At 33.6% G+C, this 13,687-nt stretch overlaps 3 protein-coding genes across 5 annotated transcripts in view; 1 reads left to right on the top strand and 2 right to left on the bottom strand.

Moving 5' to 3' along the window:
* Positions 1–1,438, top strand: part of LOC110413330 (Transducin/WD40 repeat-like superfamily protein) — a 4,602-nt gene extending 3,164 nt beyond the window's left edge. The window contains exons 3-5 of the mRNA XM_089783050.1: positions 55–212; positions 546–630; positions 877–1,438. Coding sequence (XP_089639176.1) covers positions 55–212; positions 546–630; positions 877–1,239 — 606 coding nt within the window. The 3' untranslated portion in view covers positions 1,240–1,438. The remainder of the gene's footprint in view (positions 1–54; positions 213–545; positions 631–876) is intronic.
* Positions 1,439–1,547: 109 nt separating this feature from the next.
* On the bottom strand, positions 1,548–4,204 carry EMB1644 (Small nuclear ribonucleoprotein family protein). Of its 3 annotated transcripts, none has more exons than XM_021424840.2 (8): positions 4,076–4,204; positions 3,796–3,825; positions 3,541–3,582; positions 3,336–3,434; positions 3,089–3,166; positions 2,686–2,725; positions 2,067–2,231; positions 1,548–1,909 (listed from the first exon to the last, which is right to left on the bottom strand). In XM_021424840.2, the coding sequence occupies exons 2-8, from the start codon at positions 3,796–3,798 to the stop codon at positions 1,887–1,889; spliced, it is 450 nt and encodes a 149-aa protein (XP_021280515.1). In that variant the 5' UTR covers positions 3,799–3,825; positions 4,076–4,204; the 3' UTR covers positions 1,548–1,886. The 3 variants fall into 3 exon arrangements, with proteins under 3 accessions (XP_021280515.1, XP_021280517.1, XP_021280514.1); XM_021424842.1 differs by lacking the exon at positions 4,076–4,204 and adding an exon at positions 3,904–4,069; XM_021424839.1 differs by lacking the exon at positions 4,076–4,204 and having other exon boundaries at positions 3,796–4,069.
* Positions 4,205–6,495: 2,291 nt separating this feature from the next.
* PMS1 (DNA mismatch repair protein) lies at positions 6,496–13,639 on the bottom strand. The gene is made up of 11 exons (XM_021425051.2): positions 13,188–13,639; positions 12,773–13,096; positions 10,811–12,145; positions 10,079–10,353; positions 9,863–9,989; positions 9,336–9,404; positions 9,137–9,210; positions 8,512–8,577; positions 8,241–8,344; positions 7,516–7,697; positions 6,496–7,213 (listed from the first exon to the last, which is right to left on the bottom strand). The coding sequence occupies exons 1-11, from the start codon at positions 13,419–13,421 to the stop codon at positions 7,088–7,090; spliced, it is 2,916 nt and encodes a 971-aa protein (XP_021280726.1). The 5' UTR covers positions 13,422–13,639; the 3' UTR covers positions 6,496–7,087.
* Between the last annotated feature and the right edge of the window lie 48 nt (positions 13,640–13,687).

Here is a 13,687-nt window from a genome sequence, read left to right on the forward strand (position 1 = left end):
AATCTTAAAATTTTAAAATTTTTAGCTTGACTTAATAGTTTACAGAATGCATAGTTTCGTGGCACTGGTTTGGCAAAATTCTTATCAGAATCTAATTTAATTTTTATCTCATTATTTCAGGTGATCAATGTAGGAACTTCAATTGGGAAAGTTGGGTTTTTTGGTGAGTCTTATGAGAAGCTCTGGTGTTTGACAAACATTGAGACCTTAAGGTATCTTTGTACTTGATTCATTAATTATGAGGATTTGTTTCTGAAATTTGCAAGATATTGGGAGATGGACTCTGCTCTGTTCTCTTTGGTTACAATGAGTGAATTATGACCCATTTTTACTTCCGCAGAATACATGAAACAAATAATTCAGAATCCACCCTCAAAATGACATCACATGCAAAAAGATATTAGCAGATTGTCCTCACTTGCATTCCATCCAAATCTACTGTGCATTTAGTAGTTAAAGCTGCGACAACCCAACTTAAAAATGTTTTACATTAACAAAATTTATCCTGGACTAGTGCCTAAACTCTATCCTACTACCCCTTGCAGTGTATGGAATTGGAAGGATGGATCAAATGAAGCTAACTTTGAGGATGCTCGTTCACTAGCATCAGACAGTTGGACATTGGATCATGTAAGTTCAAAACATAATTGAATTCTTTTACTAGCTTCTGTTACAACACATTTTAGAAGTTCAAATTGGAGCTTTATCTCTTAGCCCCAAGAAACTTTCCAATAGTTAGTAAAGCTAAAAGCTTCCTTCCAATTCGGTCTTTCTAGAGTAAAGCCACTCTGGAAATTGGATAAAACAGGCATTAAGTTTTATTCTAGATCTTGTACCAAAAGTCCCATTGGAAAGTTTCCTTTCCTGTTTTGGCAGGTTGATTACTTTGTTGATTGTCACTGCTTTGGAGGAGAAAATTTGTGGGTGATTGGTGGGACAAATGCTGGCTCTTTAGGTTATTTCCCAGTAATTTATAAAGGAGCAGCAGCGATAGGACCCCCAGAAGCCGTTCTTGTGGGTGGCCATATGGGTGTTGTTAGGAGTATATTGCCTATGTCAAGCATGAGGAGTGAGCCTGCTCAAAGCCAAGGCATTTTTGGTTGGACTGGTGGTGAGGATGGTCGCTTGTGTTGTTGGATGGCTGATGATTCCTCAGAGATCAATCGATCCTGGATCTCGAGTGCTTTGGTCATGAAGTCACCAAGAAATCGCAAAAAAAGTAGGCATAATCCCTACTAAATATCCACTGTTCAGCTCACGCTTTCTCATCTGATAGCCTTGTAACTTTTTCCAGCTAGCAACAAGTTTGGAGCAACAAGTTTGGAGTTGTCGGTACTGTTATATTGCAACGTACTCGAAAATGAAAATCTTATACTGTTTAAGGAAATTGTTACATTCGTTTTTGAGCAGATTAGCTTCTGTAACGGGGAGCTTACCACCCTTTGCGACCTACCCTTTTCCCAATTCCCATCTCTCTTCCCCTCATATGAGGAGGAACATGTGTGCTATCACAACAGATTTAAAGCTCTATAAATAACTTGAATATCTATAAGAAAATTAAATAACTTCATTCCACTAGTAGGCACGAAAGTCTGAAGCAAGTGCCCAACACAAAAAGGCAGAGAGATAATCATTTAACTTGAACGCATTAACTTAACAGAGAAAATTGTCTTACAAACTACAACCTCAATACAAGAAAAGGGCAGTAAGGTAAAATGATAAACCATAATACAAGGTCCTCGACTGAATTCTGCAATGCTACCTATGTTTGGCACTTAAGACGATCACAGATAGAATTAACCCAACAGAAGAACCCAACTTGAGTCATTTGGATGCAACATGCTTCTAAAAGTGGCAAAGTCACCCCAAAACAAAGCACCATCACATCAGCCTCGACCTCGGCCACCACCTGTCACCGGAAGGAAAAGGGCAGTCTATTAGTATGAATGTACCAAATATTATGCGAGATATGACAGATAAATCAATAATATGCTGAGCTACAAATGCATTTTGCATAAACACACAAACACGCACACACTTGTGCAGCTGTTTTTTCAGCATTTTACCTCTATTTCCACTGGTCTTTCCACCTGCACCACCCCTACCTCGGCCTCCACCTGCACCCTTAGCACCGTCATCTAGCCCACGGCCAACTCCCTTTGGTTGCCTTCCACCAGGACCATCTTCTCTACCTCTACCTCTGCCACGGCCTACACCAGGAGGCTTCCTATCTGCAAAGTCAGCAAAACCAGGCAGTTTAGAGCTCCAGTTTTCAAATGCATAAATCTCAAATGTAATTAACATTATCAACTTCAAGAGAAAAGTTTTGATTTGCACACAGTCACAGTCGGTACCAAATTCTAAGGGCAGTTTTCTAGATGTACAGGATACACAAAATAAAAGAAGACAAAGGAAAAAGCAGGAAGAATAGTTCTATGAAGCAGACAAAAACAACAAATATGGAAACACAGTGGACTATGAATATAGGAAATTACATTACATTCAGCATACAATTTGCCAAACACAATTCAAACTGCAACATACACCATAGAACATGTAGTATATATTGTCGCAATGCAACTCTTCAGAGAAATATACCATTTGTACCCAAATGTTTCTATTTAATTTCAATACTAAGATGATTATCCATCCCTATTAATAGTTAGCAAGAGAATTGAATCATACCTGCACGAGTCTTTGTTTCTTCCTGAACTTTATCAATTACCTGAAATTCAATGGTAAAGTTACTAAAATGGGTAAGAGCACAGCACATGACAACTATAATAAAAACCAAGCAACAATATTTGAAAGTGCATTAAGACCTAAAATTTCGGCAAATGGAACCCAAAGGTGATCAAGTAAGATCTAGAATTTGTCATTTAGAGATGACAGATATTTTCATAAAAGGATACCTTTTAACACCAAAAAGGCAAAGAAAGATAAAAATCCAATCTATGCTTTCATGCTGAAGAGAACTAAGCATGAAGCATTTATAAAATACAACAGAGTGGATGAAGTTAATAATTTGATGAATACTCCTACATTTGCCAAGTAAAGAAACATAACAGCATATGGGAGTAAAGGGTACCTCATCGGGAACTCGAAGATACTTGATAGTATTTCCACGGATATAGCATTCAGGCATTCGCCAAAACCGGTCTCCATCCTACATTAAATTTTCAATCAAACCCCAACCATAATCTAAAAAGGAAAAAAACAAGACAGCATTCTTACTTCTATTTATTTTTTTCATTATTTATGTAGCTAAGCATCTTACTTTTATTCCTAGAAAGAAAAACAAAATAAGAAACATTTAAATGAATTCATATTTCTACCTTAGAAGTACAGATAACCTCACGAAGATGGATGTTCATCCAAGTATCGCAATTGACCAAATGCCCATTATAGGTCTCCCCATTTTTCAGTTCTACCAGCTGTTAGTGAATAGGAAAAACGCAAGTTGTTTAATAATTAATAACTAGAGCAACCTTTTTGCACGGTAATTTGAGCAGAGCATGGAAGGGAAAATAATGCGCTTACCATAGGATGCCCCTGTGCAGTTTTTAGTAGAGAAAGAGGAAGCTGCCCAAGGTTCACATATAGAAATTGGGTTAGCCAACGAAAGAAGATATAATAGTCAAAAACACCGTAAACCGATACCAAAATTAACCCCCAAACCCTTTAACAGCATTTAAAAAGACGTTCTTTTTTTAATTTTTCGATTTCTCCCAGTTTTCCTGGGTTTCTAAGCAACCAAACAGACAAATAACGTAAGATAAAAAGAGAGGAACATACCATCTTCTGTTTTCTGAATGAAGCAGAAACCTAGCGAATCAAGAAAAAGGAAATTAAAAAAAGGTCAAGAACAATGTTAAAAAGGGTAAGAGAAAGCAAAGGATTTACGTGAGAACAATTTTAAGCTTTAGTCTAGAACCCTAGCCTGTGCTAATGTGAATTATACAAATCGGAGATGAAGAAGTACAAGTATCTAAAGCCTTTGCTACAATAGAAAAAAGAGGCAAAAAGGTTATCGGCTTAAAACCCTATTAAAAAAGGCAAAGGAAATCGAAAATACCACAAGAGTAGAAGAGGGCTGAGGAGAGAGATAAACAACTAGGCTTTTATTCGATCCTACTGTTTTTTCTTTCGGCTTTGGATTAATTCGATTTCGATCTCACTGTCCTAATATCGACTATGCTTCGAGTGTCCAGCCGGGCTTCGGCCAATACTTTTTCTTGTATATTGGACTGGTAACTGCTACAGTAAGTTTAATCTTAATGTAAAGTTAATAAATAAAAATTTTAAAAAATAATAAAAGCTTATTTACCAGGTAAACAGGTAAATAATATATATAATTTTTAAATTTATTTAATTTATTTTTAAATTTATTTAATTTTTAATTTTATTTTATTTTTTATTTTAAACTATAAAAATATTATTTTTTTAATATTAAAATTATATTTAATTAATTAATATAATAAAAATTATTATTATCACTTATTACATTAACTCTCACACATTTATGTTAAGATTTTAAATTTATTTATTTCATTTTTATAAAATTTATATTAATTCTTATAACTTTACGTCAAGTCTTTTCAATAATAACTTTTAAATATAATAATTTTTTTATTATTTTTTATTTAAAATAAATATTTAAATATTATTACATACTTTTAACCTGATAATATAAATATAAATACTTATTTTTCATTAAAATTATACTTTTTTACTTAATTAACTTATTACATTAACTCTCTCACATGTATATTAAGATTTAAAATTTTGTTATTTTACCTTTATAAGTTTTTACGTCAACTCTTACAGTTTTACGTCAAAACTTTTTTATGTCAATTTTAAATGATAATTATTTTTATCTTTATTATTATTTATTAAAAGTAAAAATTTGAATATCATTACATATTTTTAGTCCGATAATATAAATTTAAATATTTATTTTTCATTAAAATTAAATTTTTTTATTTAATTAACTTGTTATGTTAACTTTCACACGTTTATTTTAAGATTTAAAATTTAGTTATTCTACTTTTAAAAGTTTTTACGTCAATTCTCATAATTTAATATCAAAGCTTTTTTATGTTAATTTTAAACTATAATTATTTTTATCTTTATTATTTTTATTTAAAAATTAAAATATATATATTGTTAAACACTTTTAATCCGAAAATATAAATATAAATATTTATTTTTCACTAAAATTAGATTTTTTTACTTAATTGACTTATTATGTTAACTTTTATACATTTGTATTAAGATTTAAAATTTAGTTATTCCACTTTTATAAGTTTTTACGTCAATTGTTACAGTTTTACGTTAAGGCTTATCTATATCAATTTTGAATTATAATTATTTTATTATTATTATTATTATTTAAAAATTAAAATTTATATGTTGTTAAATAATTTTAATTTAAAAATATAAATTTAAATATTTATTTTTTATTAAAATTAATTTTTTTTAATTAACTTGTTACGTTAACTTTTACACATTCACATTACGATTTTAAATTTAGTTATTCCACTTTTATAAGTTTTTATGTCGTTTTTTATTGCTTTACCTTAAAGATTTTTAATCATAACTTTTAAAACTTGATGTCTAGGTTTTTTAATGATAATTCTAAATTATATATGTTTTTATTTTTATTATTATATATTTTGAATTTTGACTTTCTGATTTATTATAATGATAATCTTATTTATAATATGAAATTTCAACCATTAAATAAAAGAAATGCAAATAAATAATTTTTATTAATAAGGTATAAAAAGAGTCGATCAAAAAGAAAATTTTTTATTTACCAGTTGAATTAGTTTAACAATTTTTTTATAAATTTTAAATTAATGACTGTAATTTAATTTTATAGATCTGATGATTTTTATTAATTGACCTTACAGTAAGATTTAAAATGATGATCTTATTATAGAATTTACCATATTTGACTACCTTCTATTTTTTTTTTTTAAAGCAATGCGATATGCAAAGAGCCAGCTCCAAAGCTTCCTTTTCTTTTTATTTAAAATTTTTATTAAGATTTTAAATGGTTAAAATATCTCATTTTGGGGAAAAAAAAAAGGACAATTGTTATTGTCTTTTTCTTTAAAATAAATGATAAAAGGCAATTTGAAAAACATTTTAATTATTTATGATAAGGTCAAATGTCAAATAATAGAATTTAAAATAAAAACAAAACGTTTGATTGCCTTTTATTTTTTTATTTTTACATGTGATGTGAGTATTAGCGCCCAAGGTTTTTCCAAAATTTTTTTTATTAAAATGGCAACGTTTGTTAGTTGTACAAGATTTTAAAAGGTTAAATATCATTTTTTTTGGCCCATAATAATATATAAAGGATAATTGTTAATATCTTTTTCTTTTGATTAAAATGTAAAGGGTAATTTGAAAAACATTTTACATAACAACTTGTGTTAGTCCTATAAAATGTAAATACACAATTAAGTAGGATAATCAAATTAATAAAGAGAAACGTAGATATACTAGTACTATATTTTACTCAAAATATATACGCCTTTGTTGAGGCTTAATGTGACAAGATAAAACTGAAGAAAAGAGCAGTGGAAAAGCAAATAAGAAAGAGATTTGGAATCCAATGTTCCCAATTCGGGTGAGATATGATCTGAAGTGTCGTCCGGTCAGAGGCAGGCAAATCTGCGTCGCAATTGCAAACTAGTTCACCTTGTTGATGAGTACTTTCCCAGTTAGCAGCAAGTCAAGAAAATCTTTTGTTAACTAGCGTCGATTTTTCTCATCTTGATGCTTGGAGGCTAGTTTTGAGTAATTTCATCAGAATTAAGTCTTGTGTTCATCTTTGGCTGTGTAGTGTAGTATGTACATTACTTTAACAAAAATGAAAACCATGAAAATATTCAAGGAACCCAACAAACGGCCATTCCTGGTATGCAGTATGTACGTTCCAGCGCTTGTCACCGCTCACTAGCGGACATCTAAAGTTGACACAACATACCTGAACCAAGATGAGGAATAAATTGAAACTGTATACAGAATAAGTTAAGAGAAGACCCTGCAGCAGAACCACATGGAAGGTCAATCAAGACCTTGTCTCATTTACATCTGCTCCTTTTCTTAAGGCTGTCAGGTCTACCAAATGTCGCATCGTTGGCCGGCCATGTGGACAATTCCAAGGAGACTTCAGGTCTGCCAAACGCTCAATTATCTGAAGAAATCACGTAAAACTTGTGACCTTGTAACTAAACCAAGGAATTTTCAACAAACATACATCATTTGAGAACCTTGACATCAGAAAATTTGTAATAGGCTCCAACGATAGAGAAGTTGCTGCCAAATGATCAACACCCATCCCTAGTCCTAGAAATTGGCTAAAACACCGAGTGGAGACACACCAACACATGTTTTTAAAACCCTATATATGCTAGCTAACAGCATATGTGCATTTATAAAATACCATGCTTCACTATGAGAAAAGTCCAGGTCAGTGCAGGCTAAGATGGTTGTTACCTTCTGCATTTCATTTCGTCCAAGTGGATCTCCAATCATAACAGACGATCTGCAAGCACGAGATGCCAACATTGCACGAACTCTAGTTGGGCAAACAGAATCAGATGTGTCCATTTTGTAACTACTGATTATTGAGCATTCTCCTTGACTATCAGCAAGAGTAGAAATCAAATCCTTGACATCTGTTTATATAGATATCAAATAATCAATATGTTTGTGCAGACAATCTCTAAATGCTTTTACTTTTGAGAAATACATCATTACATTGCATGGAACAACAATAGTCTGTCAACAAATATTATTCAGGTGCATATTCTAATGACAAGTCAAATTTCGGAACATGTCTATAAAATGCCAATAATTTTTTCACAATTTATCCAAGAAAATTAGTGCCCCTTTACTGGATGCCTTTCTTTTTCAGATGCACAGTTTTTTTACATCTGTCAATGTGCCGTGAGCTCCAAAACTTGCCATACTTAGTCATATATTTATTATTCTGTTTCCGACCATCTCGATATCCATTTTTCTTAAATTTGCCATGTTCACATTTACATCTTATATCATGTCCGTTTCCAAATAAATTAGTTGCGAGTCAAATACTGTGAATAATAAATTCTAATCACATACATGAAGTACTTAAAACGGTATACCGTAAAGGGGTAAATTTGCTTGAATAAAGATCATTGATCACTTAAAGACATAAGAACACTGAAAACAAGGACTACCTTCAACTCCAAAAGTAATGTTTTTACTGAAGGGAACAGCTCTGAGCTTAAAACGATGCCCTGGTGAGGAATGTGGATCCTCTTCCAAAAGAAACCCATTTTTCCTAAAAATATGAGATAAAAAATTAATAAAGCACCATTAGTAGATTTTCATCAAAGCTGCTTTGCTTCAGAGATGTCATATGTAAACTGAAGTTCCAAAGGATTCAGAAAGAATAGAACATACAAATGATAAATGACTAGAGACACCACAAACAATAGAAGATTGAACCTGATTATGTCCATATGCATTGAAGCAACTACTTCTTCTTCAGGAGATAGCTCCAATCTCAGTGGCCTGTATACAATTGGAAGTCAAGTTCAGAATACAACTCCTATTGGAAATAAAAATGATCTTCATAAGCAGAAAAATAATAGGAAAATAAATGGAAACAGGTAAGCTGCAAGTCTTGGACTACCAATCCGAAACAACATATGTTATATAGTTGAACACCTTGCCACTTTTGTATTCTGTTATTTCCTAATCAATTAAATCTACTAGTCTAAATGACGCTTCAGAGCAATGAAAAGAATATAATCATAGTCATACAAGTTCCCACCCCTTAATGAAAAACTTCAAAGCTGAAAATATTCAAACTTCTAGTAGATGATGAACATTATCACTGTATTATTATACAACTGTTATACCTATAAACAACACCAAAATAACGCCATTATACCACGTGCCAGACGTTTTGCTAAAGATGTAAAAGGAGATGCTTATGACATGGGCATATTACACTTTTCTTTTCTTTGACATCCCTCTTCCACAACTAAGCAAAAGTATACCAAGCATCTCAACTATGAGAAAACAATCATTTCAAAATAAGTATTTAAATAAGGTTTTAATTCCTCACCGAAGCAAAGGCTGCTGGTTCAAGATGGTCGATTGAGCCAAACGCTCAAAGTTGTATTTCTCGTCAGCAGCATGCTGAAAATACAGAGATCTTATTTTTTTTTATTTACTTATTAACAAAGAGGACAAGGAAAGAAATACCTCCATATGAAAGTGGAAATCAGGCAAGCATGAGAAAATAAAGTCAGCTCAGATATTACCTGATCCACCATAAATAAATCTTGGTCTACCTTGCCAATGATGAATCCAAGATTAAATTGCCCAATCACCTATGAAGAAGCAACTATTGGTCAATACAAATTAACATGATAGTAGTTCACGCATGTTGAAATTCAGCCACCATGTCCACAGTTTCAGATTTGCACAGCTTCTGATAGGTCAGAAAAAAAAGCAGCCTAGTAATCAATGTTATTAACAATTCACAAGAGCCATTAAGTTGAGTTCATGCTATTCATAATTGAAACCTAACCAAAATCTAATCCAACTCTAACCAGAGATTGTAAAACCAACTCAGTAGCATCAATGTAAAGCACACTGCTATATATTCACTCCAATCAACTGGACCAAACTTGTATGAATTTAGCTTTCAAGAAATTCATGCATGCCTGCAAAAAGCATAAGCTAGGCAGCTGAGTGTTTCCCACAAGAATCTAGAGCCACCAGAACAAAAGACAAAAATTGATTAAAAAAATGGTGTGATAAGAAAAGGTATTTATAGCATAAAAACCTTCATTCTGCCAAAGTCTTCTTTCTTGAAAAGTTTTTCCAACTCTTTAGTAGCTGCTGCTATAGCTTGTTTCTTTAGCTCCTCATTCTCTGGTTGAGAGAGCTCAAGTGTCGCAAGAGTATAACACCTATTGGCAATAATGAAAAATCAAATCAGTTGAAACAGAACTGGATAACTACTTTTGCAACATGGATATGAAGCTTTTATTTCATAGACCTTTTCGTCTTCATGTTCTGAAATCCGGAACCACTGTACAGTCTTGACATCTTCTGCCGCCTTTTTGTCAATAGGTTTTGAAAACTAAACTGCAAGGTGGAACATATCTTTTGACCAGATGAAGGTATGGAAACATCTACAACTAAAGCAGAAGATGAAGATTTTGACGTTTTAACTATGGATGCTTTTTCAGGCATATCCTCAGGATCCTTGCGAAATGAATCAATTAATTTTATATCGGCAGAAGGCACTGCTTTTTCTTGATCCTCTAATTCCTGCAAAAGAACTAGCTGAAATCAGAAGATAGAAACATTGACAACAATTAGACTTTTGGGGTCAATCTTCATGATTATGAACGATTGCACCCTAACAAGGATTTCTACCTAGGTTGCTTTAACAAGGGCAGATGCGTTGCAGATACCTATGTCTGATACAGTTTTTTTGTATCGTTATAATCAAATACTCTATTTTTTTATTTTTTTGAGGCATCTGATATATGTTTGACATGGATATGATCGGAAAATAGAAGAGTCAGAGAGCATAAATTAAACAATTTGTTCTAAAAGGAAAACGCCACCTTCTCTGATATGATTCTACAGATTTTTCCTAAATTTAGTTGCACTTACTTTCATTCTCAGTAACTAATGTATTGAGCTTTACTTTTTCTCTTTTTGTTTCTTGACCGGTAAAGCAGGACAGACCAAGTTAAGAACAGATAATAGATCCATGTACCTTTCCAGGTTTTCCATCATTAGTGTTGCTTCTAGGAGAGCATGGATTTTCAATTTCATCCAAGATGCTATCTGCTCTGAGAAACTTGCATGGCTCATTCTCATTCACCTCTGAAGAGTCATCAACTCGATCTCTTGTGCCTGAAGCATGCATTTCTGAATGGCTGCTCGTCAATTGGGAATGAAGAACTTGATTTCTTAGGACAGGAACTTCAGATAATACAGTACTAATGCTTTCATGCTTCCTCTTACTTACAGTTACAAATTTGCTCAGTGATGATTGAACACTGCCTGAACAACTACTAGAATATCTACTTACAGCAATTCCTTTCCCAATTGCAGTTGAAGAGGATGAAGAATCCTTGTTAGGTATATTTTTCATTTGAGTTGTCAATCCTCCATCATTAGACCCTGTAAGACCATCGACCTTATTAGTTCCATGTACTCTTAAAGTGAAGTCCTTCCTAAATGAATTCTCACAATGACTATGGATTGTTCCTCCTGATAAATCTTTGCTAGCTGCACCATCCATGTCAGTTGTCAATTGCCCACCATTAAACTCTACAATTCCATCAACTTTCTTTGTTCCCTGTACTCTTAAAGTGAAGCCCTTCCTTAATAAGTTCTCTTCATCACTAGCAATTGATCCTTCTGATAAAGGCAAACTCTGAGTGCTTATTTTAACTGTTCTAAGAGACGTGTTGTCCTCTGCAGAATGATCCCTCATGGAAACTTTTGAATTGATTCCAACTGGAGATAACTGTTCTGGAAGGATATTAGATTTTTCCAGTAGAGGCTCAGAGAAATGAGCTTCCTCAGAGTTCTCCTCAACTTTATTAACAAAGAAATTGGCATTACTTGAGGAATATACCTGCTGCAAACCCTCTCTCAAAGATTGCAAAATCAAGCTTTCATCAGAAAAAAATACTTTTCTTTTATCAGGAGTCACATTGACATCACATGCTCTAGTTGGTACAGTAAAATTCATTATGGCTATGGGATACTGCCGAGAGTTTGCACCTTTATATAACTCATTCACAAGCTTGCTGACTTTAGGCATATCCACTGGTCTACCATTTACAAAGAAGTACTGTCTGTCTCCCAGATTGCGGCCACTACCCTGTCCAGATTTGGAAAGAAACCCTTCAACTTTGCAGCCATCTGATATACATATAGACACAGGCTCTAAGCAGCTAAACATGTTCATGCCAAACACTTGTATGATGTTATCTTTAAGGGAACCACTTCCTTGAGTTTTAACTACCAGAGATTTTGCATTCTTTCCAGTTGTGTTGCTGCAGACTAACCGAACTCCTTTTGCTGTAAGTGCATAGGCCTGTATTTACACAACATGAGAATAATATCCTTTTATGCACAAAATTCAAAAAGAAATGAAGAGTGATAAGCAACTTGGTGAAGACATACCATGTAGCTATGTTTAAGGGGTTCCTAACTCTTAATAAAGACAGGAGATGACTAGTCACCACGGTTAAAGACATTACACTCTTCATAAATCAATAATTCTACAGCATCATTATGCATCTAAATATGGTAAGGATGACACCATAAATCATGTGCAAGAGACTACAAGGAATGCAAACAACATCTGAACAATAAGCAATACAAAGTCTCCAATCATAAGCATTATTTTTTCAATGCTTTGCCGAGAATGAATGAAATTGAATTACAAGTCTTAATATAAACAGGTTCACAGATAAGCAGTCCTTTTAAATCAATGACAAAGCACATGAACATATAAATCCACAAATTCAATAGACTTTGTCTTAACACAGGTATAGCATTTCAGATTAACACATTATTTAAAACCTAATACACAATCGCCAATAGGCATAACAAAGCAACCATGATCCAACGTTGTTTAGTCCATGCATAAAAAATGAACCTAGATAACAAGTAATAAAATTTTTTTTTTAAAGCTATTGACATGCATGGATACACTCACATTCATCAAGGAAATAAGTTTGCCATACTCCTTGCGTATGTTGCGACGAAACTCCTTGCTTCGCACTGGTAGATTCGAGAACAGCTTCTTCACAGTGACAGTAGTACCAACTTGTCGAGCTGTTTTCTTCTCAGCTATCAACAAACCTGAATGATCAAAAGTCAAATGCGTGGCAACAGATTCGTTTGCCGTTCTCGTTTCAACAGTCAGATTGCCCAATGCGCAAAGCGAACTCAACGCCTCCCCTCTAAATCCAAACGTAGTCAAAGACTGAAGATCTGAAAAATCTGCAAGCTTAGATGTATGATGCTTAAGCGCCACGACCTACAAAACATAATAAATAAATAATTTAAAATTATCAAGATGAAGCCAAAGAAGTGGTGACAAATTTGTGTTGCTAACGTATATTATTTACCTTAAAATTATTGGGTAAAATACCGCAGCCATTATCGATGACCTGAAACGATTCTTCTCCGTACTCTTTGAGAGCGACTTCGATGCTGGTGGCGCCGGCGTCGAGGCTGTTCTCGACGAGTTCTTTGACGGCGGAGGAGAGGTCTAAGATGACTTGACCGGCGCAGATTCTGTGGACAACGCCTTTGTGTATGAGCTTAATTACAGGGGAATTAGAGGGAGCCGGTCCTTCCATGGAAGGAGAGTTAATAATTCAATGAATCGAGCATCTAAGAGCAACTCTAACGACAAAACCCTGGAACCGGAATGACGGGAGTGGTCAAGTACGTAGTGCGAAGGGAAAGTTAGGGCTTAGGGTTTAGCCCCCAAAAGGAGAAGGAGACAGACTAAACCCTATTTGGCTAAAATTTTGCCGCCAAAACAGAAGGGATGCAAAGAGCTGGTTACCAGGCGCAGGTAAAAATTAACATGGTTTAATTGTAATAAAATGAATATCCGGTT

This window comes from Theobroma umbraticum, unplaced genomic scaffold, assembly GCF_002168275.2.
Source record: "Theobroma umbraticum cultivar Fairchild unplaced genomic scaffold, ASM216827v3 scaffold_4.1, whole genome shotgun sequence".
Classification (NCBI taxonomy): domain Eukaryota; kingdom Viridiplantae; phylum Streptophyta; class Magnoliopsida; order Malvales; family Malvaceae; genus Theobroma; species Theobroma umbraticum.

Coding starts and splice junctions, on each gene's coding strand:
- EMB1644 (XM_021424840.2), bottom strand. Junction 3,167..3,335: donor AGGTTATCTGTACTTCTAAG/GTAGAAATATGA, acceptor AATTTAATGTAG/GATGGAGACCGGTTTTGGCG. Junction 2,726..3,088: donor ATCTTCGAGTTCCCGATGAG/GTACCCTTTACT, acceptor ATTGAATTTCAG/GTAATTGATAAAGTTCAGGA.
- PMS1 (XM_021425051.2), bottom strand. CDS start 13,421: ATGGAAGGACCGGCTCCCTCTAATTCCCCTGTAATTAAGCTCATACAC. Junction 12,146..12,772: donor AACTTATTTCCTTGATGAAT/GTGAGTGTATCC, acceptor GTGTAAATACAG/GCCTATGCACTTACAGCAAA. Junction 7,698..8,240: donor CATTACTTTTGGAGTTGAAG/GTAGTCCTTGTT, acceptor CTATATAAACAG/ATGTCAAGGATTTGATTTCT.